This window comes from Pseudozyma hubeiensis, assembly GCF_000403515.1.
Source record: "Pseudozyma hubeiensis SY62 DNA, scaffold: PHS2, whole genome shotgun sequence".
Taxonomy (NCBI): domain Eukaryota; kingdom Fungi; phylum Basidiomycota; class Ustilaginomycetes; order Ustilaginales; family Ustilaginaceae; genus Pseudozyma; species Pseudozyma hubeiensis.
In genome coordinates, this window is record NW_012133784.1 from 732 (window position 1) to 26,959 (window position 26,228).

The 26,228-nt window shown below is 33.9% G+C and overlaps 1 protein-coding gene and 16 non-coding genes across 17 annotated transcripts; 12 read left to right on the forward strand and 5 right to left on the reverse strand.

The window, feature by feature from the left end:
* Positions 1-983: 983 nt before the first annotated feature.
* PHSY_007550 lies at positions 984-1,055 on the forward strand. Its single transcript has one exon. It is a non-coding gene; the product is annotated as a tRNA-Ile (tRNA).
* Positions 1,056-3,882: 2,827 nt separating this feature from the next.
* On the forward strand, positions 3,883-26,228 carry PHSY_000052 (cytochrome oxidase subunit 2; the record flags this gene model as incomplete). Its single annotated transcript, XM_012330695.1, has 4 exons — positions 3,883-4,174; positions 21,607-21,768; positions 22,258-22,833; positions 25,498-26,228. The coding sequence occupies 4 exons, from the start codon at positions 3,883-3,885 to the stop codon at positions 26,226-26,228; spliced, it is 1,761 nt and encodes a 586-aa protein (XP_012186085.1).
* Positions 4,686-4,759, forward strand: PHSY_007551. The gene has a single exon. It is a non-coding gene; the product is annotated as a tRNA-Asp (tRNA).
* On the forward strand, positions 7,536-7,609 carry PHSY_007552. Its single transcript has one exon. It is a non-coding gene; the product is annotated as a tRNA-His (tRNA).
* Positions 8,002-8,075, forward strand: PHSY_007553. The gene has a single exon. It is a non-coding gene; the product is annotated as a tRNA-Met (tRNA).
* On the reverse strand, positions 8,306-8,379 carry PHSY_007554. Its single transcript has one exon. It is a non-coding gene; the product is annotated as a tRNA-Arg (tRNA).
* On the reverse strand, positions 8,529-8,611 carry PHSY_007555. Its single transcript has one exon. It is a non-coding gene; the product is annotated as a tRNA-Leu (tRNA).
* Positions 9,192-9,262, reverse strand: PHSY_007556. The gene has a single exon. It is a non-coding gene; the product is annotated as a tRNA-Trp (tRNA).
* PHSY_007557 lies at positions 13,789-13,862 on the forward strand. The gene has a single exon. It is a non-coding gene; the product is annotated as a tRNA-Pro (tRNA).
* On the forward strand, positions 13,995-14,066 carry PHSY_007558. The gene has a single exon. It is a non-coding gene; the product is annotated as a tRNA-Asn (tRNA).
* PHSY_007559 lies at positions 15,700-15,770 on the forward strand. Its single transcript has one exon. It is a non-coding gene; the product is annotated as a tRNA-Gly (tRNA).
* On the reverse strand, positions 18,476-18,546 carry PHSY_007560. The gene has a single exon. It is a non-coding gene; the product is annotated as a tRNA-Met (tRNA).
* Positions 20,640-20,710, forward strand: PHSY_007561. The gene has a single exon. It is a non-coding gene; the product is annotated as a tRNA-Glu (tRNA).
* PHSY_007562 lies at positions 20,872-20,942 on the forward strand. Its single transcript has one exon. It is a non-coding gene; the product is annotated as a tRNA-Thr (tRNA).
* PHSY_007563 lies at positions 21,119-21,189 on the forward strand. The gene has a single exon. It is a non-coding gene; the product is annotated as a tRNA-Gln (tRNA).
* PHSY_007564 lies at positions 21,197-21,270 on the reverse strand. The gene has a single exon. It is a non-coding gene; the product is annotated as a tRNA-Lys (tRNA).
* Positions 24,920-24,990, forward strand: PHSY_007565. Its single transcript has one exon. It is a non-coding gene; the product is annotated as a tRNA-Val (tRNA).

The window sequence follows — 26,228 nt, forward strand, 5'->3', positions numbered from 1 at the left end:
CAACAAATTAACATCCTTTTTATAAAATATACAAATTAACAATGAACACACAACTATCACGAACACAATTTCAATTCCAGCCATTTCATCTAGTTACACCTAGTCCATGGCCACTACTAACATCATTTGCACTTCTAATCCTAACTTCAGCTGCTGTAATGTACTTTAACGGTTACGCTAACCCTCTTGGAGGTTCAGGAGCTCTACTAGTTGGAATCGGGCTAGCAACTACAGTTGCTGCTATGGCTCTATGGTTCCGAGATGTAGTAGCAGAAGGAACATTCCTTGGAGACCACACAATTCTAGTACAGAAAGGAATTACTATGGGTGTTGCTCTATTTATTATCTCAGAGGTATTCTTCTTTATCTCTGTATTCTGGGCATTCTTCCACTCAAGTCTATCACCTACTGTTGAACTAGGAGCTCAATGGCCACCAGTTGGTATTGCTACAATTAACCCATTCGAACTACCACTACTTAACACTATCCTACTACTATCATCAGGAGCAACAGTTACATACGCACACCACTCTGTGATTGAAGGTAACCGACGAGGAGCTATCCTAGGAACACTAATGACACTAATTTTTGCTGTTCTATTTACAATCTGTCAAGGAATCGAGTATGTAAATGCTGGATTTACTATTGCAGATGGAGTATTTGGATCAACATTCTTCTTCTCAACAGGATTCCACGGTATCCACGTTATTATTGGAACACTATTTATTGCTGTTGCATTCTTCCGAATGCTTAGCTACCATCTAACAGACCACCACCACCTAGGATTTGAAGCATCAATCCTATACTGGCACTTTGTTGATGTTGTTTGGCTATTCCTATTCATCTCAGTATACTGGTGGGGAAGCTAATATAGAGAAATCTATATCCCCTTTTCTGGGCTCTTATTCAAGAAATTAGTTAGTTGGGGAAAAATTCTACTAGTGCTATATACTATTATTATATAAGAATAGAAAAACCAAAAATTGTCCTTAATTCAACGGTTAGAATGTGTTTCCGATAAAGACATTATAGAGGTTCGATTCCTCTAGGACAAAATGCTTATTAAAAAAGAAAATTCCTTTACTTAATTTCATCACCGCTCTTTTACTATAGAAAAAAGAAATTGGGTCCTATTTTTACTTTATTAACTGATTAATATAGGAGTTGAGATAATTGAATCAAGAAAATCTATTTTAAAAATAAAAATATTGTAGAAGTAGTAATATACCATAGAGCCGCGTATATTTACAGAACGACATGAATATGAATTCATGAAATATTATAGAAGTGTTGTACTTCTTTATCTATTATAAACCTTATAATAATACTTCTTTTTCTGCTTAGTAGCGGATATAGAATTGATTATTAACTTCAGATGATAAAATAACAATCTGATTAATAGATAAAAGCCCTTTCATAATATAAATAAAATAGAATTATTTTATAACTATGTTCAATGAAGGGTTAGAAAAAGAAAAACAGTTAATGCGACTACTTAAAACACATCCTATTCTAGGTCTAGCTAACAGTTACCTAATTGATAGTCCACAACCTTCGAACCTTTCTTACATGTGGAACTTTGGATCACTACTGGGAGTTTGTCTAATTATTCAAATTCTTACAGGAGTATTCCTAGCTATGCATTATACACCTTCAGTTGATCTAGCATTTATTAGTGTTGAACACATTATGCGAGATGTTAATTATGGATGGCTAATCCGATACCTACACGCTAACACAGCTTCATTCTTCTTTATTTTCGTATATCTTCACATTGGACGAGGGCTATACTATGGATCATACAAATCACCACGAACACTACTATGGTCAATTGGAGTAATTATTCTTGTTCTGATGATGGCTATTGCTTTCCTTGGTTATGTTCTGCCATACGGACAAATGAGTCTATGGGGAGCTACAGTTATTACTAACCTTCTAAGTGCTATTCCATGGATTGGACAAGACTTTGTTGAGTTTGTTTGGGGAGGATTCTCAGTTAATAATGCTACACTAAACCGATTCTTCTCACTACACTACCTACTACCATTTGTACTAGCAGCTCTAGCTGCTATGCACCTACTAGCTCTACACGAGCACGGAAGTAGTAACCCACTAGGAGTTTCAGGTAACACAGATCGACTACCATTCCACCCTTACTTTACATTCAAAGATCTAGTTACAATCTTTGTATTCCTACTAGCTCTATCTCTATTTGTATTCTACATGCCAAACGCACTAGGACACTCAGATAACTATATTCCAGCTAACCCAATGCAAACACCAGCATCAATTGTTCCAGAGTGGTACCTACTACCATTCTATGCTATTCTACGATCAATTCCTAATAAACTGCTAGGAGTTATTGCTATGTTTATGTCACTTCTAATTCTACTAGGAATGCCTGTTCTAGATACATCACGAATCCGAGGTAGTCAATTCCGACCACTAATGCGATTCTCATTCTGGACATTTGTTGCTTGTTTCTTTATTCTAATGTTTATCGGTAGTCAACACGTGGAAAGTCCATATGTTGAAATCGGTGCTGCAGCTACTGCTTACTACTTCGGTTGGTTCCTAGTAGTAGTACCAGCAATCGGTATTATTGAGAACACACTAATGGATATTGCTCTAGCTGAAGGATCTTCATCAGAAGTTGTTTCACAAAAAACACCTACACCACTACTACGAAGTGTTGTATAGTATATTTACACTTTCCCCCAGTCCTATGAAAAAAAATACTGTTTATAGTAAATGATTTTTACGTTTTTATTTCTTTTTTCCACTGTATTGTTACTATTAACATATATATTATATAAAATTAATTCATTATTGTCTTATATATTCTTTAGAATGGGCGCGCATAACAAAAAGTAACTTTTTGTGAAGAATATTTCTTAAAAAAGAATATAGAAAAAGATTTTTTTTCTATTTATGCATATTTATAAAGGTATAGATAAGAATGATCACTGATAAAGTGTATCCAATAAGTAATAGTTACTAAAAGATGGTATTTTAGTAAGTTTTAGTAATTATTATGAGACGCGTTTTAAGTTAGAATTATAATGGTAAACGCTTAGTAATTGTTTAATCGTGGCAAAGTTAGAACGTTATCTGGTAGTTTTACTCATGCAAGTCGTATGGTATTTAAGAATATCATGGCGTACAGGCGAGGAGAAAAAAGTACATACCTTTAGTAGATGATAGAAACATCTAATTAATGAAGGAAATTTTCCGACTAAAGATTGGCTTTATATCTAGCAGGTAGTTGGAGTGGTAAAGGCGCTCCAAGCCTATGACGGATAGGAAATAGCGAAAGCTTCAATTCCCGCAATTGGTTTGAGAATAACCAATGGTGTCTTTAAGACATGCTGCAGAGGAGGATCTTGGGCAATGCTCGAAAGAGTGACCCAGCTAACCAGAACTCGAAAGAGTGTCGTAAGGGAGGATAATGACGTTACCTTACTAATAGTCCAATCTAAGTCTCGTGCCAGCAGACGCGGTTATACGAACTGGGCAAACGTTTAATAAATTAATAGGTATTAAGGATCCGTAGGCGGTTTCTACTAAAGAAACTAGAATCTAATAGAGGATAGTGGAATGCTAGGAGGAGGGATGATATCCATTGATATCTAGCGGAACACTAAAGGCGAAAGCAGCTATCCAGCTAAAGATTGACGCTCAGGGATGAAAGTCTGGGGAGCAAAACAGATTAGATACCTGTGTAGTCCAGACCGTAAACTATTTACATTTCTTATTTGGCTAAACTATTCGTAGTTATTTTGTCAGATAAGCAGCAAACCGCTGTATGTGTAACACCTTGTAAGTACAGTCCCAGGACCGAAAGCAAAAAGATTAGACCATCCTAAAGACCCGGAGTGGAGCATGTTGTTTAATACGATAATCCGCGTAGAACCTTACCTCTCCTTGAATGGCTTACATAACTTTGTTTGTAAGATCACAGGCGTTGCATGGCTGTCGGCAGTTCGTGTCGTAAGATGTCAGGTTGAGTCCGCCAACGAACGCAATCCCTATAAGAAGTTGTTATCAGTTATTATACTGCTCTTCTTATTTGCATTCAATAAGAAGCATTTTGGGAATACGATAAGCCTTCATGACCCTTATGGAGTATGGGCTACAGACGTGCTACTTGAACCTAACAAACTGATGCAATACCGTAAGGTGGAGCTAACCAGTAAAATATGGTGATACTAGGATCGTAGTCTGAAATTCGACTACGTGAATCAGGAATTCCGAGTAATCGTTGATAAGTACGCAACGGTGAACTTTTACATTTGGGAGATACTAACCGTCTATCAAGTGTTGGTCGTTTATCAAGCTATGAACTAGTGTTTACTTTGATTCTTTCTCTTATCTCAGTATTACTATATAGTTACTACGCTGTAGTTGTATAGAAATAAGTAAAATTGTTTCTATATATATATTCTTACTTACTAGTAAAATATTGATTATATAGTTAACTAATACTTTTAATTGAAAGTTTCTATAGCGAACACATGGAATAGCTTAGAACTCCTAACGCTAAGTTATAGCAAGGTAGCCGTAAGGGAACTTGTGGCTGATGGATACTATTCAATTATCCCCTACCCTGAAAAAAATGTTTCGTTAGTTAATTTATAATGGAAATATTTTCTATCTCTTAGAAATTTGTTACTAACTCTATCTATGGGAATCTAGCATAATTGGTTAATGTCCTAAATTGTCAGTTTAGATGATGCCCGTTCGAATCGGGTGATTCTCGTATTTTGTATTGTTTACTATCACAAAAGCATCTTTTATGGCTTTGTATAAGATAAACAAATTACTACTAAATAGAATAGACCTGTTAGCCTATGAGCGCAGTCCCTAGTATTTGCCCTCTATAATAATTTTTTACTTTATTAGAAGGCAGATATATTTTATTTTAGTCGATGATTATTCTCATTTTAATCTTATAAGATTATAGTGTAATCATTTTTTCTATTAAATAACGCACTGTTATTTAACTATTTATAATAAAATAGTCTCTGTTTTAAGGTCCTTAAGGAAGCCAGATATACTGGCGCTATATGAAATGAATCTATCTGTAATTCTATTTCTAATTGGTATTCTAGGATTTGTTCTTAACCGAAAGAATATTATTCTTATGCTAATTTCGATTGAAGTAATGCTACTAGCTGTAACACTACTAGTACTAGTAAGTTGTTATAGTTTTGATGACATTCTTGGTCAAACATATAGTATTTATATTATTGCTATTGCTGGTGCTGAATCAGCAATTGGTCTAGGAATTCTAGTTGCTTACTACCGACTACGAGGAAATATTAGTCTACGACAATAATGTATCTATCACTTCTTCTTCTACCAATGTTCGGATCTGCCGTAGCTGGTCTACTAGGACGAAAAATTGGAGTAACAGGAGCACATATTATTACATGTTCTTGTCTAATTACATCGGCTATTCTAGCTATTGTTGCGTTCTATGAGGTTGGACTATGTAATAGTCCAGTATCAATTAACCTAATCAGTTGGATTGATTCTGAGCTAATGGATGTTTCTTGGGGATTCATGTTTGATAGTCTAACAGTATCAATGCTACTACCTGTTCTAGTAGTTTCTAGTCTTGTACATATCTTCTCTGTAGACTATATGAGTGCTGACCCACACAACCAACGATTCTTTGCATACCTTAGTATGTTTACTTTCTTTATGCTAGTACTAGTAACAGGAGATAACTACCTTATTATGTTTGTTGGATGGGAGGGAATTGGTATTTCTTCATATCTACTAATTAACTTCTGGTTTACACGAATTCAAGCTAATAAAAGTGCTATTAAAGCTCTAGTAGTAAATCGAGTTGGTGATATGTTTCTATCAATTGGATTCTTTGCTATCTTCTTTGTATTTGGTAATCTTGATTACAGTACAGTATTTAGTATTGCTCCTTTTATTAATGAGACTATCATTACAATTATTGGTCTACTACTACTACTCGCTGCCATGGGTAAAAGTGCTCAACTAGGTCTACATACATGGCTTCCAGACGCAATGGAGGGACCTACACCAGTTAGTGCTCTAATCCATGCTGCTACACTAGTTACAGCAGGAGTATACCTTCTACTACGATCATCACCAGTTATTGAATATGGTCCTACAACACTTATTGTTATTACTTGGGTAGGTGCTCTAACAGCATTCTTTGCTGCGTCAACTGGTCTACTACAAAACGATCTAAAACGAGTTATTGCTTACAGTACATGTTCACAAATGGGTTACCTATTTATGGCTTGTGGTCTAAGTCAATACAATGTTGCACTATTCCACCTTGTAAACCATGCTTTCTTTAAAGCTCTACTATTCCTAGCAGCTGGTGCTGTACTACATGCCACATATGATCAACAAGATCAACGACGACTAGGAGGTCTAATTGGATTCCTGCCTTTCACATACACAGCTATTCTAATTGGAAGTCTAAGTCTAATGGCTCTACCTTGGCTAACAGGATTCTATAGTAAAGATCTAATTCTAGAAGTTGCATATGGACAATATGAATTCTCAGGACAAGTTGCTTACTGGCTTGGTACTCTGAGTGCTTGCCTAACAGCTTTCTATAGTCTACGACTTATTAGTCTAACATTCCTAACATACCCTAATGCAAGTAAATCAGTATATCTACATACACACGATGCACCAACAATTGTTATGATTCCTCTAATTATTCTATCACTACTAGCTATTTTCTTTGGATACGTTGCACGAGATCTATTTGTTGGTATGGGATCAGATTTCCTATCACCTAGTCTATTTACACACCCTTCACACATTAGTCTAATCGAGGCAGAATTTGGGCTACCTCAAATTATTAAACTGCTTCCTGCTATTGGTACTCTAATGGGTGCTGGACTAGCTCTATATCTATACCATATGCTACCAGTATTTACTATTGATCTGACAAATAGTACACTAGGACAAAAACTTTACCGATTCTTTAATGGTAAGTACTATGTTGATGTTATTTACAACCATTACATTATTAATGGTGGACTTCAACTAGGATACGTTATTAGTAAAGTACTAGATCGTGGTATTATTGAACTAGTGGGACCTTATGGTCTAGCTACTGGACTAACATCAGGAAGTAAAGATATCGCTAAACTAGACACTGGTAACCTAACTAGTTATGCACTATATCTAGCTATTGCACTAGTGACTCTAGTTATGATTCTACTAAGTCCTGTACTACTTAATGCTGCACTAATCAATGCACCACTAATTCTAGTACTACTTACTGGTATGGTATGTCTTCCATACATTGCTTCTACTACAAAATAGTAATATACCCCCTTCTCTTAATTCTATATACAATTATATCTTACGCTGTATAACTTTACTATTATTCTGCTATTTCTATTTTCTTTTTAGTAATCTCTTACTGTTTTGTATAAGAGTAACTTATTTTACTAGTAAAATAGCATTATTTATACTAGTAAATAGTAAGAAAAACAAAGTATAGGAATACTAGTAATTAGTATATGAAGGTAATACTAGCTTAATTGGTAAAGCGCCAATCTGTGGAGTTGTGTTTATTCCGGTTCAAGTCCGGAGTTTTACCCTTTGTAAATATAGTTAAGAGATCTTTTGTTTAAAAGAATTTTATATAGGTAGGGCTATATTATAAAAATTATGCTTGAAAAAGTAGTAAGGTCCAAGATTATTATTATTAGAGAATATTTCCATCTAGGATAGAGAAAATTTATAGAAAATGGTCAAAGAATACTTTATTGCTAATAAAGTGAATATTCTTTTATGTAAACAGTCTCCTAATATAATTCACTATTAAGTATATAAGCATTAACTATCTATTTAACAGCTTTAACATAGTATATTATCGTTTTATTTAATAAATACAATCATCTAGTTAACTTAATTTATTTAAGGTTAATTAGAGATTTCTATTTGTACAAAATCTGGCCTATTTATAATTAGCCCCCTTTTTTAACTCTTGCTGGAATAGGCTAACTGGTTAAACCATACCATTCATACTGGTAAATCGATGGGTTCGAGTCCCTCTCCCAGCTTTTTTCTATTACTACTAAAACGACTTTGTCATGTTATATATTATTATGGTGCCAAGGTTTATATACTGTTTAATTACATAGAGAATATAAATATGACCTGTAATAAAACTATATTGTTTGTTTCAATGTTCACATCACAAAAAGTAGTAGCTATAAAATCTTCCATTTTATTAGACCTGACTATTTTAAGGGTATTTTGCATGGTAAAGAAACTATTTTCTTTTTTATATAGCACACTAGAGGGCTCGAACCCCTAAATCTCCTAATCCGAAGTTAGGCGCTTTACCAATTTAGCTAAGTATGCTTTTTTATTAAAAGACGCTAACAGAAAATGTGTTATGTTATAGGAAAAAAATTTCAGTAGCGCTTTATAATAAACTTACTATGTTCTATTGTAAACCTCCTATGAGACTAGAAATAGAGTGCAACTACGAAGCTTTCGCTTTAATATATTGTGAGTGATAGGACTTGAACCTACACAGTCTAAGACTACCGACTCCTAAGGTCGACTTGGCTACCAATTTCAACACACTCACATCTACTTATACATATCCCTATATAACTAATATAGACTAGACTTTTTTTAGATTCCGTTACTTTTACCGATTTTTGTAAGGGGAAACATTGTTTCCCCCGGATAGGTTAACTTAGTGTTAAGTACTCGATAATTATGAGTAAAGTAGCAGGAATGATACCATTAGGGCAAATAGTCCTGTAGCCTCTGATAGAGCGAATCCTAGGATCGCGTAAGTAAATAGTTGACCTCGTAGGCTAGGGTTTCGTGAAACTCCTTGGATTAGAGCAGCGAATACGATTCCAACTCCGATTCCGGCTCCGATCAGTCCTAGAGCAGCTACTCCTGATCCGATGTATTTAGCAGCAGCAAGCATAGTAAATAACAATGATGTGGTACGCCAGTATGCCAATAATTACAAAATAGAATTACGGTAAACACTAGCTGGTAAACAGATGCTGAATATCTTTTTAAAGAAAAGATGTTTTCAGTTCCTATACAATTGAATCAATTTCCTAATTATAGAATGTCATATCATATGTTTTTCTAGTTCTTGATAGAAAATTAGTATTAGAAAATCGAAGATTTTCTTAGGGCCTCTACAAGAACAGCTGGAATCGAACCAACATAAATGACTTTGGAGATCATTGTATTACCATTATACGATATTCTTATATGTATTTTTTTATCTATACTTATAAAATACTATCTCTCTTTTAAGTAAACATAATAGAGACTATATCTTTAGTAGAGAAAATAGGAAATTAAATTCCTAAGTAAATAGTGATGTGTGTAAAAAAGAAAATGAAATTTTCTAAGTATGTAGTAACTATCTTTATGTATGTGTAACAGAGTCAAGAGGGAATTGAACCCTGGATGGTAGAATTTGCAGTTCCCCAACAGAAGCCATCTGTACTCGACTCTTACTAGGAAAAAGGCTAAAAGGAAGAATGGTAGAAAAATTGATTTACAGCGCGTAAGCGCATTCAAGGATATTACTTTTTATTCATGACCCTGTAGTAAAGTGTATTTGTCTTAAAAAAGAAATAACCTACTAAATTTTCTATTTTTCTTTTCTACTAATTGTTAGTGAAAGGGGGTAAATTAGGTGTTTTATTCATAGAAAGAGTAATAGGTCCTACCATTGCAAGAAGAAGAATAACACTTGCAACAATAAGCCATAGTGCTCCAGTAGTATAAATGCTATAACCAATACTTTGGATTTGTAGGAAACTGGCAAATTGTGTATCAGCAGCAGTTGTATTAAATGCATAGTGTACATCACTAATAGGGCTGTATTGTGCTGATTCAACACCTAGGAATACAGAATTAAACCAATTAAGGATACCTAGTTCAGCTTGAGGTAGAAGATTAGTTACTGTACTAATATTAAATGTACCGTTTTCAGTAGTAAATCCTGGTACAATTGATACTAGTTCAAATAGGAATAGACTTCCAATAATTGTACCTAGTGGAAGGTTTTGTGTATATTCTGTACCTACTGCACTTAGCTCTGTTAGTTGTAGGTTAAGCATCATAACAACAAATAGGAATAGAATAGCAATAGCTCCAACATAAACAATTAGGTAAGAGATACCAATGAATCCTACACCTAGTAGTACTAGGTAACCCGCAACATTAACAAAAACAGAAATTAGGAATAGTACAGAAATAACTGGATTTTTAGATGTAATAACTAGAATTCCAGAAAGAATAGCACCTAGTGCTAGAAAATCAAGTAGAAAGTTGTTCATAATAAAAAGAAAAATAGGACCGTATTAGAAAATTACTAGAAAGAATCAATTTTCAAAGAAAAGGTCTTGTAGATCGCGCTTTGCCTCTACTACTAAAAATATTTCCTATAATAACTGTTATAAGTATCCACCCGATAAATTGGTAGAATTTTTTCCTATATAACTTATTATTATATTCATATCTGATAGTATATTGTATACTATCGTCCTCATAGGATCATCCTATACAATACTGTCTATAAATTACAAGGATCTATTAATATAAATGGTTATATTGATGTAGTGTGTATATAAGGAAATGAATATTAATTATTAATATAGGAATCGATGACAATGTTGAATGTACGGTTAAGTAATTAAAGGGATTATTAGGGATGCCTAGCAGATATGTTGAAAAGGAAGTAGAATACTAAAAGTATAGATACAATCAGAATATTTATACAATCCTAAGGTAAACCGAATAGTATAGAACGTTGGGAAGTAAAACATTATAGTACCAATAGGAAAGGAAATCAAAAGAGACTCTGGGAGTAATGGTGAGTGAAACCAGAATAGCCAAAATTTTCACGGACACACATAGTACTTTGGAATAAGTAGACATTAAAAGAATGTACACATTTTTTTAATCCCATAGAAGGTGAAAGTCCTGTATGTGATGAAAGTGAAAGTGTTAGTAAGTAATATGAGGACGTCAGCCTTGTATGAATAAGGGGGTACCATCCTCCAAGGCTAAGTATAACATATCTAGCGATAGTGAAGAGTAACGTGAGTGAAAGGTGAAAAGTAAGTAGATGACTAGTGAAATAGAACCTGAACTAGTAATCCTATAAGCAGTTGGAGTTTTAGTAAAAAATGACAACGTACCTTTTGCATAATGGGTCAGCGAGTTAGTTTATAGAGCAAGATGAATAATCTAAGCGAAAGCGACTATAATAAGTGGATCAAAAATAGTTTTATGAACTAGACCCGAAGCCAAATGATCTTACCATGGCCAGGCTAAAAAAGGGCCGAACAGGTGAATGTTGCAAAATTCTCTGATGAGCTGTGGTAAGGGGTGAAAGGCCAATCTAATTTGGATGATAGCTGGTATTCTGCGAAACCTATTTAGGTAGGGCCTTTATTTACACTTTTATATGTACAGCACTGATCATCATACATTAGCCAGATATAGCGTTAGCGCATTATCACTATGTTAAATTGGGGGGTCTCACAACCCTACCATTGATGGTTAACCTCGGAAGGATAATAGTGAATGATAAGGGCACAGTCTATTCATGATAAGGTGGATAGACAAAAGGGAAACAGCCCAGAGCACGTGTTAAGGTCCCAAAATATTGTTAAGTGAATATAAGAAAGTTTAACTCCTAATACAACCATGAAGTAGGCTTGGAGGTAGCCATCTTTTAATGATAGTGTAACAACTCAGTGGTCTAATTTGAGGAGAGAAGCGTCGAAAATTAACGGGTCTTAGACAATATACCTACACCGTGACTATTTATAATATATTTTTTATTATAAGTAAGGGTAGCAGAACACTCAGTATCTGATTGAAGGAAAATGTTTCATTTTCTGGACAGTACTGAAGAGAAAATGCTGACATGAGTAACGTAGAAAGGAGTTAAAACACTCCTCGCCGAATACGAGAGGGTTTCATGGAGAAGTTAATCTGCCATGAGTTATACGGACTCTAAGGATTATAGGCGAACGTCTATATCTGATGAGAATTATTACAATTGCACCGAATTGTCTATATATAATAACCATTTCTCTGTACGAAAATTTACAGAGTAGTTTCTACTAACTAAATAGTTAGTAGAATGAATGGCTAGATCAAGAAAAATAGGTGTCACTAGATTTATAGTGAATCCGTACCCTAAACCGACACAGGTTCGTAGGTAGAGAATACTAAGGCGTAGAGATAATGCTTGTGAAGGAACTCGGCAAATTGTGCCCGTAAGTTAGACGATAAGGGTAACCAGAATAAATAATTATAGAAAATTCTGAGTGTCACAAAATCGAGGGCTGCGACTGTTTACCAAAAACACAGCAACTTGCTAAGACGAATAGTACTTGTATAAGTTGTGAACTCTGCCCAATGCCATGTCGTGTAAAGAAGGTGATTTAGTTCGTATTTTACTAATTAGAGTCACTAACTGATGCCATGGTGAATGGCGGTCTTAACTATAAGGATCTGAAAGTAGCGAAATTCCTTGGCCATTAAATGTGGTCCTGCATGAATGAGGTAACGTGGCCCTGCTGTCTCCACAAGCATCTCAGTGAAATTGAATTAGCCGTGCAGATGCGGTTTACCTTCAGTTAGACGGGAAGACCCTATGCAGCTTTACTGTAGCTTGATATTGTTTCTTCTATAGCTAGGTGTAGTATACAAGGGAGTAGATATTCTTCTACGTCAGTGAAATACCTTGACTAGTCTAAAGAAGAAACTTACCTAACACTACTAATAACTAGTTACCTATGAGAATGCCATAATTTTCTGGTTAATTCTCTAGAATCTTTTTAGTAAGTTTCTAAGACAGCCGTTTTATATAAAGAGAAATCTTTTTATAAAACTGTCTATAGGTAATTGAGAAATTAGTTAGTCTGGGAAAATATCAGGTGGTCAGTTTGACTGGGACGGTAGCCTCTAATAAAGTATCAGAGGCCTTCAAAGGTATGCATATATTGGTCAGAAACCAATGAACTATGTAAAGTTTACTAAAGCGTAATAGTATAAGCATGCTTGACTGAAAGACTGATAGGTCGATCAGATACGCAAGTAGGATATAGTGATCCGGTGATTCATAATGGAATGGTCATCGCTCAAGAAATAAAAGTTACGCTAGGGATAACAGGTTTATCGTTTGCGAGAGTTCATATTGTCCAAACGGTTTGACACCTCGATGTCGACTCATCTCATCCTCCAGGTGTAGTAGCTTGGAAGGGTTCAGCTGTTCGCTGATTAAAGAGGTACGCGAGTTGGGTTCAATACGACGTGAGTCAGTATGGTCCCTATCTTCTGAAGGAAAAAGTAATCGATTAAGGACCTCCGGTTAGTACGAAAGGACCGCTGGGGATGATTCCATGGTGTACCTATTGTTAAATCTATTTTTAGACATAGCACCGTAGGGTAGCCACAATCATGACAGATAAGCGCTGAAAGCATCTTAAGCACGAAGCACACCTTATTAGATTACAAGAAATAAGAAGAAGACTACTTCTTAATTAATAGGGTGCAAATGTAAGTATAGTAATATATTCAGTTTAGCACTACTAATTTATTGATTTACTTAATCGTAAAACATTGTCTACTATTCTAGTAAATAAAAAAGGCCCATTTTGTTTTTGAGTATCTTTTTAATATATGTATAAATCCAGTGAAATGGTTTTTCTTTCTTTTATTACTGTTTATATATATATATGTATAGCAGTAGTGAAGTAAATGAAACAGATTGATGGCCTAATGGTTCAGGGCGATCACTTTGGGAGTGATAGTACTGAGTTCAAGTCTCAGCAGTCTGATATATAATAGATAGACTAGAATTAAGGGAATATAATTCCGTTTAGTTTACAAAATAAGTTGAAAATAATCTGTTTACACATCTCTATTCTATACTAATATGGATAAATCAAATATTTACACGTTACAATATTGGTACTATAACATAGTGGTAATGTGGCGTACTGTTAATACGTTTAACGAAAGTTCGATTCTTTCTAGTGCCTTATTTAAAGTTTATTTTATAATAGTATAATTTCCTACAGCACTAGCGACAAAATTATGAGAATATGTTGTATTGCATAGTTATAAATTGTCATAGAAACCATGTTACTACTATATATAATATAGTGATAGTTATATTATAATTAACAAAATACTTCCTCCTTTCTGGTAATTGTACCCGTTTTTTCTATTACTGGCCCTACTAAAATATTCGATTTTATAAGGCTAATTAATAGATCTTGTCGTATTTTTCATAGGATTACTCTGTGAACGTGAACTATAAAAAGAAATTAAATTTATTAACAATCCATAATAAATTTATAACGACTAGAAAAATGTTGGGCTTATAAAGTGATATAATTAAAAAGTCTATTTACGCTCCTTTTTATAAAAAGTAAATTAGAAAGTCATTTTATACATAGCATTTCTTTACCCGCGCCTATAGCGCATTTCTATAACAAAAAATGAATAATATTATGCCAACAATTCCTAGTGTTTACCTAAAAAATAGTGGGCAACTACAACAACCACAAATGCAAATGAATAACGCCTTCGGCGGTCTAGCGACAACACACTCATTTAGTAAACAATCTTCAGGACTAGGTCCAACTCTGTCTGGAAATACTGCACTAAATAATAGTGCGATTTGTATCATTAATGCTTATTTTGGTACAGTTAACAATACAACAAAGAAGAACAATACTACTACATCAAATAATACTAATGTATCTACTTCTTCTTTTTTTATCAGTAAACCTACCTTTAGTCATACTAACAGTAAAGTTACTATTTCATTCTTTTATTATACTGCTTCTAAAAACAGTACACCAGTATATACACAAAATAAAGAAGTTACAACAGGATCTTTCCGAAAAAACATCTCAGATCTAAGTACTACACTTGCTCAACTATTTCAAAAAGAAGTAAATGTTATTGCAACTCGACTATATTACCCATACCTAAATAGTAATATCCTGAGTCAATACCTTGCCCACAATGCACCAAGTAATACTTTTATGGATTTTCAAGAAGCTATTCTAACTAATCCTAGTCTACATAAGACGAATCTACCTGCACATATTAGTGGTATTAAAGTACAAGTCTCAGGACGGCTAGTTACTGAAACAGTAATTCCACGAATTACTGTAAAATCTTGTCTAATTGGTTCTTTCCAACGTAATTCAAATAATACTACCCAAATTATTGATTATAGTAAATTTACAACTAAAAATGAACTAGGTGCTTTTACTGTGAAAGTTTGGATCTGTCAACGATCATAAATATTGTAAATGAATGCTAATCTAGTCTACTTTTTGGATTGAGAACTATCTATTTACTCCCCCCCCCGCGCGTAAGCGCCTTACTTATTTCCAATTTCGTAAGTAACTGTTTTACTATTTACAAGAACACATCTATATATACGAGTATAACAATTTATCAGAAGAATCTATTTACTACCGTAGAACAAAGTGGACTATTGATAGTCCACAAACTTATTTACTAGCGGACATTTTTATTTATATAGGTATATAAATTATGATATAGTCTTTAAAGTAGGGCTAACAAATAGAATCTTTTTACAGGTAGATTTTTAGTAAATTGTTCACAACTAAAGAATTTTCATTTTCTTATAAAGCTAGTGTAGTTTAATGGTAAAACTTGGGACTTCCACTCTCACATTTTCGGTTCGATTCCGAATACTAGTATAATATGTATAGATTTTCCAAATTATACCCTGTACTGTTCTATTTATATAGTATTATATGATTAGAATGATTATATATGCTACTTTTTTACAAATAAGTCTTCTTTTATTATATTCTAAAGTAGCTACTATTATATATTATAGGTGTTAGTAATGCTTTCAATTGGTCTAATTTCACTACTAGTAGCCATTCCTGTTTTCTCCTACCGAATTACCCCTAGTCTATTTAATCGAATTACATCTGTAGTTCTAATCTATTCTGCTCTACTGGCTTTTAATGGTCTACATATTGAGTCACTAGCTTCCGGAGTAGGTATCTACAGTGGACTATTCCATGTAACAACAGTGTCAGTAGCTATTGAAGGATTTCTACTTTTCATTGGTGCTCTAATCCTACTAGGATGGGGACCTGTTACAGAGAAAACTATTGCACGATCAAGTACAACAGTAGTTCCAACAATTAGTGAATACTCACTAATGATTCTTTTTACATCTATGGGTGCTACACTACTGCTAAGTAGTTCAGATCTAGTAAGTATGTACCTAAGTATTGAGCTACAAAGTTTTGCTGTTTATATTCTGGCAACACTTTACCGAGATTCTGAATCTGCAACAAGTGCTGGTCTTAAATACTTTCTACTAGGTGGTCTATCATCTGCTCTAATTCTACTAGGTACTGCACTAATTTATAGTTACACAGGTCTGACACAATTTGAGAGTATTTATACTCTAGTACAAGTAACAGGATCAGATTCTGCAGCAACTAGTGCTAGTTATAGCGGAGGAGTTACATGTGGACTACTTCTAATTGGTATTGGTTTCCTATTTAAAGTAGCAGCTGCTCCACTACATAACTGGGCACCTGATGTATATGATGGTGTACCAACTATCGTAACATCTTGGCTGACAACAATGCCAAAAATTTCTATTTTTGTATTCCTTCTAGAACTGCAATCTGGACTAGAAGGTAGCTTTGAATCACTAAGCCTTCTTCTTACTGATGATACATCTATCGATATTTGGAAAAATCTACTGCTTATTGCTAGTCTTCTTAGTCTTGTTATTGGTACAGTTGTTGGACTAAGCCAATACCGAATTAAACGACTTCTGGCATATAGTACAATTAGTCATGTTGGATTCCTACTACTAGCTCTTGCTATTAATACAGAAGAATCAATTGAATCATTCCTATTCTATCTAATTCAATACTCACTTACAAATGTAAATACTTTCCTAATTCTTCTTGCATTTGGATATATTATGAGTACAAGTAAATCATATCTACTAACAAACCGAGCTATTAATAAACAATCAGTGAATAGTACAGATATTCAATTTATTGATCAACTTAAAGGTCAATTTAAAGAAAATCCTCTACTAGGACTAAGTCTAGCTCTTTGTCTATTCTCTATGGCAGGTATTCCACCACTAATTGGATTCTTTGCAAAACAAATGGTTCTATATTCAAGTACTCATGGTGGTTACTACTTCCTATCTATTGTTGCAATCCTAGTAAGTGTTATTAGTGCATCTTACTATCTAAAAATTATTCGAGTTATCTACTTTGATAGTCAAGATACTCAAAATGAAGTAGTATATACAGATAGTACTGAAAGTTCATCAGATACTATTGCTACTCCTACAATTACAAATGTACATAGTCTACTGATTTCTAGTCTAACTATGATTATTGTACTGTTTGTACTTCAACCATCAATCCTACTAAATAGCTGTCACATTCTAGCTCTATCACTATTCTACTACTAATGAACACTATTACACTATTTTTCCTTTTTATTCCAATCCTAGCTGTCATTCTTCTATTTGCTAATCTTCTACTAGCTGTACACCGACCAGATTCAGAAAAAGTAACACCATACGAGTGTGGGTTTAGTCCTGTATATGGTCAAACACGAAACCCTTTCTCTATTCAGTTTTACCTAGTTGGTATCCTATTCCTAGTATTTGATATCGAAATTCTTCTAACATATCCTTACGCAATGAATCTTTACCAAACAAGTACATATGGATTCTGGATTTTCATTATCTTTTTCCTAGTACTAACTATTGGATTTGTCTATGAATTCGGTACTGGAGCACTATACTTCACAGATAAACGATCTTCAATTCAAAACACTAAAATTACTAATTCAAACCATTCCCCCCCTTTCCTGGACTTAATTAAAAACGTTGCTATAGTACTAACTTTAAGACTATAACTGAAAAAACCCCACAGTAAATGAAAATACTTTTTATTTCATTCCTTTTCAGACGTATATGAAAAGGATATTGGATAACCAATTACTAGTGTACATTTGATGGCACAACATCCTATTTCTAGTTGTAATCTTATGGATGCTTTTATTATTAAAAAAGTATCAACATGAATAGATATCTTTTTCTATTTGGTAAAATATTTTTTCACCGCTTCCTATTGTAGCAATTAAAAATGAGACATTTTCTAAATAATGGAACAAAGAAACAGAAAATGGAATAAATGTGAAAAATAAGAGCTCTTTGATATATCGTTTATAAGTTATACATGTTTACAAGGGAAGACCATTAACATAAAAAAATAAAGAGGAATATTAATTAAACTACTGTTAATAAATTTCCTATAGGAAATTTACAAAGACTATTAATTGATAAACACGAAATTTTTAGAATATTACTAAAATGTATATAGTTTCTATATGTTTAAAATAGAGTACATTCCAGGATTCGAACACTGGTCTAGCAGGACATGAGTCTGCTGTGCCACCTTTACACTAAAGTACTTTATATGTATGTTATACTATTCTTATATTAAGCTTATTTATAGAAGGTAATACCCATGTAAAGTGGTCCATTATAGATTTTCTAACCTTGTATATTTATTAAAATAAATAACATTCTGTATCACCGCATTATAAAATAGAAATGCTAAAAAGAAATTTTCTTATTTGTCCATCTACTAAATTTAGTAACACAAAAGAGAAATTGGTAGTGGACTACAGAAAGGGGGAAGTCTCATTAGTAAAAAGATTTTTTCTATGAAAATATAGTTTATAGTTAGTTACTTGTTCAGGTTATTTACTTTCCTAAGCAGCAGAATATAGTAGTCCTGATGTTGAGGCATGAACAGAATCAAGAATAATATTAGGGAAGATTCCAAATACCACAGCAACAAATAGAAGAGGTAGTAGAAGCATGAACTCTCGTCGAGTAAGATCTGTAGTGTAGTTTAGGTATTTACTCCATGACCCAAAGGCAATTCGGTTGTATAGCCAGATAGAGTAAGCAGCACTTAGAACAATACCTGTACTTCCTAGTACAGCAAATACTGGGTTTCGTTGGAAGGCACCAGCTAGACATAGGAATTCACCAGCCCAATTAGCACTTAGAGGTACAGCAGCATTAAAGATTGTAAATACAAAGAACATAATTGAGAATAGTGGCATGTAAGCAGTCATACCTCGGTAGTATCGAATAGTTCGTGTATGGTATCGATCATATAGAACTCCACCTACTAGAATAAATAGGGCAGGACTAACAACTCCATGGGCAATACTTAGTAGTAGAGCTCCATCAATACCTTGGATTGTATTACTGAATAGACCTAGTACTACAACAGCCATATGTCCAATTGAAGAGTAAGCAACTAGGGCTTTAAAATCTGTTTGTCGTAGTGTAGCTAGTGAAGCATAAATTAGAGTAATTACTGCAATAGTTTGAACTAGTGGAGAGAAGTATGATGTAGCATCTGGTAGGAATTGAATTAGAATTCGCATGTATCCGTATGTAGCTAGTTTTAGGATAAGTCCAGCTAGAATAACACTACCTGCTAGAGGTGCTTCCGCATGAGCTCGAGGTAGCCATACATGAAATGGTAGTAGTGGTGTTTTAATAGCCATACTAATAAATACTGCTAGCCATAGTAGTTTTTGTGATTCTAGGTTAATTTCTGATAGTGATACCACTTGGAAATCTGTAGAACCTACGTTATAGTAAATTACTAGAAAAGCTAGTAGCATAAATAGTGAACCAAATAGTGTATAAAGGAATAGTAGAAAAGCAGCTCGTACTCGTGTTGCACTACCACCCCAAATTCCAACAATTAGGAATAGAGGAATTAGTACACTTTCAAAGAATACATAGAATAGTAGAATATCTAGAACAACAAATACAGCAATTAGTAGTGTTTCTAGTACTAGGAAACACATTAGGAAGTATTTAAGTTGCTCTTTAATATTATCCCAATTACTTAGAATACAGATTGGTGTAATAAATGTTGTTAGTAGAACAAAGTAAAGTGAAATACCATCTACCCCAATGTGTAGGTGACAAAAATTAACTTGGTTAAATTCTTGTGTAAATTGGTATTCACTAGTACTTGAATCAAATTCACCCCATAGCACAATACTTAGAACAAAATTGATTAGTGATGTTCCTAGTGCTAGACGTTTCATTTGTGATTCTGATTGTGGTGTATTTCCTTGCATAGGTGCCAGCATTAGAGCACCTACTAGAGGAATAATTAGTAGTAGTGTTAGCATTTTTAGAAATTCAATTTATTGATGTCCTTCTTCTGTTTAGTTAATTAAACAGGAGCGCCACAGGCACTCTCCTTATCTCTTTTATTATTTTCTGCTCTATAACTAGATGACAGTACGTTCTATTTAATTAGTAATTCTAATTCTATTTCTTATATCCTAATTTCCATTTTCTGATTACAATGGGCAAAGAGATTTATAAAATAAAAAATCTTTTTCTGTTAAATATAGGTAATATAATAAAAGCATAAGTATTACCTATATAAAAAGGATACTATATATATCTTTCTATAACTGTTATTCTATTCATAGTCGTTTTTAAAATATATATAGGGATAGGTCTCTTAGTTTAAAGGTAAAACAGTAGATCTTCATTTTACTAATAGGAGTTCGATTCTCCTAGAGATCAGTATATTTGGATCTAGAAAATAAACAGCATACTAACTTGAATATCCTTAAAAATTCTATATTAATTAGTGTTTACTATCTAGAAGATAGATTGCTTTCCCTTTGGAAAATAAAGTGCTAGAAAAAATAGAACCATTCTTTTTATTTATAAACAAACAAAATGTCGACTTAGTTTAGTGGTAGAATAGGTAACTTGTAATTACTTGACACTAGTTCGATTCTAGTAGTCGGCAATATACTATAAATACTAGATATAATATATATTATATAGCCATTACACAGTATATATCTATATAAACAGATAGGTATTGTGCTATAAAACTTTTAAAAAAGATAGTACTGGGAAATTCAATCGTCAAGGCCTAAAAAAGAAAAGAAATCCAATGGTATGCATAAGTAAATAGTAGTATAGGATGTCGTCTAAAGGAAAGACATCATTTTTTGGTAATGAGAATGGTTGTTCGATTCAACCCATCCTAGTGATATATAAAGATAGTAGGACTCGAACCTACGACGTCGATATTAAAAGTATCGCACTCTAACCAACTGAGTTATACCTTCTTTATATAGGTTACTTATGGACAAACCGCTATTGGCGAGGTGTAGGCGATTGCTAATTGTCTGGAATAGTAAAAATTTCCTTAGGAGTTCGAATCTCCTTTTGTCCGTAGTGAGTAATCATATACCTATATACTGGTATACCAAAATGAAAAAATATAGAAGACTTTTTTACTAACTTATTTAGGGCTTATCTCCCTTCTATAAAAAAGACATAAAGAGTAAAAAAGGAAATAGACTAAGAGGATTTACCACAGCATATTGCTGTGGTACGTTGGCTTTACTCAACAAATGCTAAAGATATTGGTACACTGTATCTAATCTTTGCTGTATTTGCAGCTATGATTGGAACAGCGTTCTCAGTACTAATCCGAATGGAGCTAGCAGCACCTGGTGTACAATACCTTAACGGAGATCACCAACTGTACAATGTTATTATTACAGCACACGCTTTCGTAATGATTTTCTTCATGGTTATGCCAGCTATGGTTGGTGGATTCGGTAACTACCTTGTGCCAGTTATGATCGGAGCTCCAGATATGGCGTTCCCTCGACTAAACAATATTTCATTCTGGCTACTACCTCCTTCACTAATTCTACTACTAGCTAGTGCTTTTGTAGAGCAAGGAGCAGGAACAGGATGGACAGTTTACCCACCACTATCAGGACTACAAAGCCATTCAGGAGGTTCAGTAGATCTTGCTATCTTTAGTCTACACCTATCAGGTATCTCATCAATGCTAGGAGCAATGAACTTTATTACTACAGTTCTTAATATGCGAAACCCAGGAATGACACTACATAAACTACCACTATTTGTTTGGGCTATCTTTGTTACAGCTATTCTACTGCTACTATCACTACCAGTACTAGCTGGAGCAATTACAATGCTACTAACAGACCGTAACTTTAATACATCATTCTATGATCCAGCAGGAGGAGGAGATCCAATCCTTTACCAACACCTATTCTGGTTCTTTGGTCACCCAGAAGTTTACATCCTAATTATCCCTGGATTTGGAATGGTTAGTCACATCGTAAGTGCATTCTCAGGTAAACCAGTATTTGGATACCTAGGAATGGTTTATGCTATGTTCAGTATTGGAATCCTAGGATTCCTAGTATGGAGTCACCACATGTATGCTGTAGGACTTGATGTTGATACACGAGCTTACTTCACAGCTGCTACAATGATTATTGCTGTTCCTACAGGAATTAAAATCTTCTCATGGCTAGCTACACTATATGGTGGTTCACTACGAATTACTACACCTATGCTATTCGCTCTTGGATTTATTGCTCTATTTACAATTGGAGGTCTAACAGGAGTTATCCTAGCTAATGCTTCACTAGATGTTGCTCTACATGATACATACTACGTTGTTGCTCACTTCCACTATGTTCTATCAATGGGAGCTGTATTTGCACTATTTGGTGCATTCTACTTCTGGACACCAAAAATCATTGGTAAAACATTTAATGAAAACCTAGGACGAATTCACTTCTGGACACTATTTGTAGGAGTTAACCTAACATTCTTCCCACAACACTTCCTAGGACTAGGAGGTATGCCTCGACGAATCCCAGATTACCCTGATGCATTTGCTGCATGGAACGCTATTAGTAGTTTCGGAAGTCTTGTATCAGTAGTTGCTACAGTACTATTCGGTTACATTATCTACGATATTCTTGTAAATGGTAAACCAGTAGATGCTAACCCATGGGCTGTACCAGCATTCTTCCAATCAACACCAGAGTTCTGGATGGAAAGCCACACAGCTTCTTCACTAGAATGGGCTCTAGAGTCACCAACACCATTCCATAGTTTCAACATGCTACCTGTACAATCATAATTTATCTAATTTACTAGAATTTTTCTTTTTAGTAAAAATGGTTTATTGGTATAAACCACTTTTTAAGCGAAAGGTGTACTGTGCACCCCCTTCACAAGAATATTTATTGTTTTCTATTTTTTAGCAATTAGTCAATTTATTAACGTTTTATAAATCACTAGAATTATAAGCGTAGTTGTTTTACTAAAAAAATATACCCTATTATTACTTATAAACAACTGTTTATAATAATGAATAGTAGTAACAGTTCCAGTAGAGATAAATCATAAAACGTGTTTATAATGATGTAATCAACTAGTTTGGAACCATTTTCTTGATTCATAAATAATGCCTCAACTACTACCTTTTTACTTCGTAAATCAAATTTCATTTGCATTCCTAGGACTATTTGTACTACTATTTGTATTTAGTAAATACATCCTACCAACTTTTGTAGAACTATTTGTTTCACGAATGTACATTACTAAACTGTAATTAAAAATATCGTTACAAATGCAATATTTTGGGTGCTGAATGTACCCCCTTCATTGTCTAGTTTAGCACACTTGTAAAGAAAAGAAACTAATAAAATTTACTAAGACACGATAAAAATCAACACAATACGTTTTTATAGGAATAAATAGAATATATATATATTGAGCTTTATTTATAATAGACGCTACGGGCGGAATAGTATAAAACATCGCTAGAACGCGGTTGAAAACTTTTTCTATTTCTATTTAGCTTGTACTGTATATCAGTACCTAATTTTAAGCCGTTCTAACTTCTATTTATTCACTGAGGAAATAAATAGATAATTTAGCAGGACTTTTTTATATCTGTTGTTGATTATAGCTATTATATAAGAAACAGTAAGTAACAATCCAATTAATCTTATTTTATGCAATGGCATTCCTAATTCATTCACCACTAGAGCAATTTGAAGTAACTAGTCTTATTTCTCTAAATCTACCAGTACTTGGATACATTAATCTAAGTCTAACAAACCTAGGACTATATACAATTATTACAGTATATCTAGTACTAGCACTTCACATTATGGGAAGTAACAACAAACAACTAATTCCAAGTCGATGGAGTATTGCACTAGAAAGTAGCTTTGCTTCAGTACACGGACTAGTTAAATCACAAATTGGTGCTGCCAACGAAATGTACCTACCATTTATCTATTCACTATTCTTCTTCATCCTTATTGCTAACCTAAGTGGTAACGTTCCGTACGGATTTACAGTAGCTACATCAATTATGGTAAGTATTGGTCTAAGTATGACAATCTTTATTGGAGTTACAATTCTTGGTCTACGACTACACAAAGTACACTTCTTCTCATTCTTCGTTCCTTCAGGTACACCTCTTGGACTGGTACCTCTACTAGTACCTATTGAGCTGATCTCATATCTAGCACGAGCTTTCTCACTTGGAGTTCGGCTATTTGCAAACACAGTAGCTGGTCACACTCTACTTAAAATTCTTTCAGGATTCCTAGCACCTATGTTTACTTCAGGAGCTATTACAGCAGTTATTACTCTAATCCCATTTAGTATCTTCATCGCACTAATCGGACTAGAAATTGCGGTTTCATTCATCCAAGCTTACGTATTCTGTATTCTAACAGCATCATACCTTAAAGATGCTATTGATCTACACTAAATTACGTAATTTATGGTAGATGTCTATATATCTACCCCCTTCTATAACATCTTGGATATACAAAGAATTTGTAGATTAGATTCCTTTTAGCGAAACATAAAGATTTTCTATTTGTTCATTTACTCGTATATATAGGTATACATACAAGTAAGGGTTTAGCTGAGTGGTTTAGCATCGATCTTACACATCGAGGACAGAGGTTCGATTCCTCTAATTCTTATAAAAAGAAAGGAGGGGCTCCTTAAAAAAAGAATAGTTCATGAGCTACTATCAGATTTTTGTAGTATAGAACATTTATGAAAAAAGAAGAAATAATGAGGCCTGGCCTACTAAATTCCATTTCTAAGAGAAATTTATAACCACTACTATTTTATAGGAAAGGAAAATTTTTCCCTTTTATTTAACGTGCTGCTTTCTCTTTTTAAAATTGATTATTTGTTATAATGTTCGTTCTTATTTTGTTTTTATTTTATTATCCGTAAAATTGAAAAATGGAATGGATTGTAAGCAATCAAATAGAAAAGAGCTGCCTTGTATACAGTAAGATATTTTTATGTTACAAGGTTATTCTAGGTACAGATATGTCGCTATAGCGCATTCTTTTTTTTAGAATACTATTTTCTTACTATAATTAGTATTAATTATGTAGTATAGATGTAGGGTTAGCAAAGCTATAATAATCTACACTTTTTGAAAATGTTTAATCTATTTCCATTTGCTACTACAGCAATTTTTAACGATGCACCACAACCTTGGCAACTAGGATTCCAAGATGGAGCATCACCAACACAAGAAGGAATCACAGAACTACACGATTCTATTTTCTTCTACCTAGTAGTTATTTGTTTTGGTGTACTATGGGTACTATCATCAGTAATTGTTAACTTTAACAGTAACAAATCACAACTAGTATACAAATACGCTAACCACGGAACTCTAATTGAGCTAATCTGGACAATTACACCTGCTCTAGTACTTATTGCTATTGCTTTCCCTAGTTTCAAACTACTTTATCTTATGGATGAGGTAATTAGTCCTTCTATGACAGTTAAAGTAGCTGGACACCAATGGTACTGGTCATACGAGTACTCAGACTTTATTAATGAAGATGGTGAATCAATCGAGTTTGATTCATACATGGTTCCTGAAACAGATCTAGAAAATGGACAACTACGACTACTAGATGTTGATAACCGAGTAGTTGTACCAATTGATACACACATCCGATTTATTGTTACAGGAGCAGATGTAATCCACGATTTTGCTGTACCATCACTAGGACTTAAAATCGATGCTGTTCCAGGACGACTAAACCAAACATCAGTTCTAATTGAACGAGAAGGAGTATTCTATGGACAATGTTCAGAAATTTGTGGAGTATACCACGGATTTATGCCTATTGCAGTTGAAGCTGTAACACCAGAAAAATACCTTGCATGGATTGATAGCCAAGCTTAA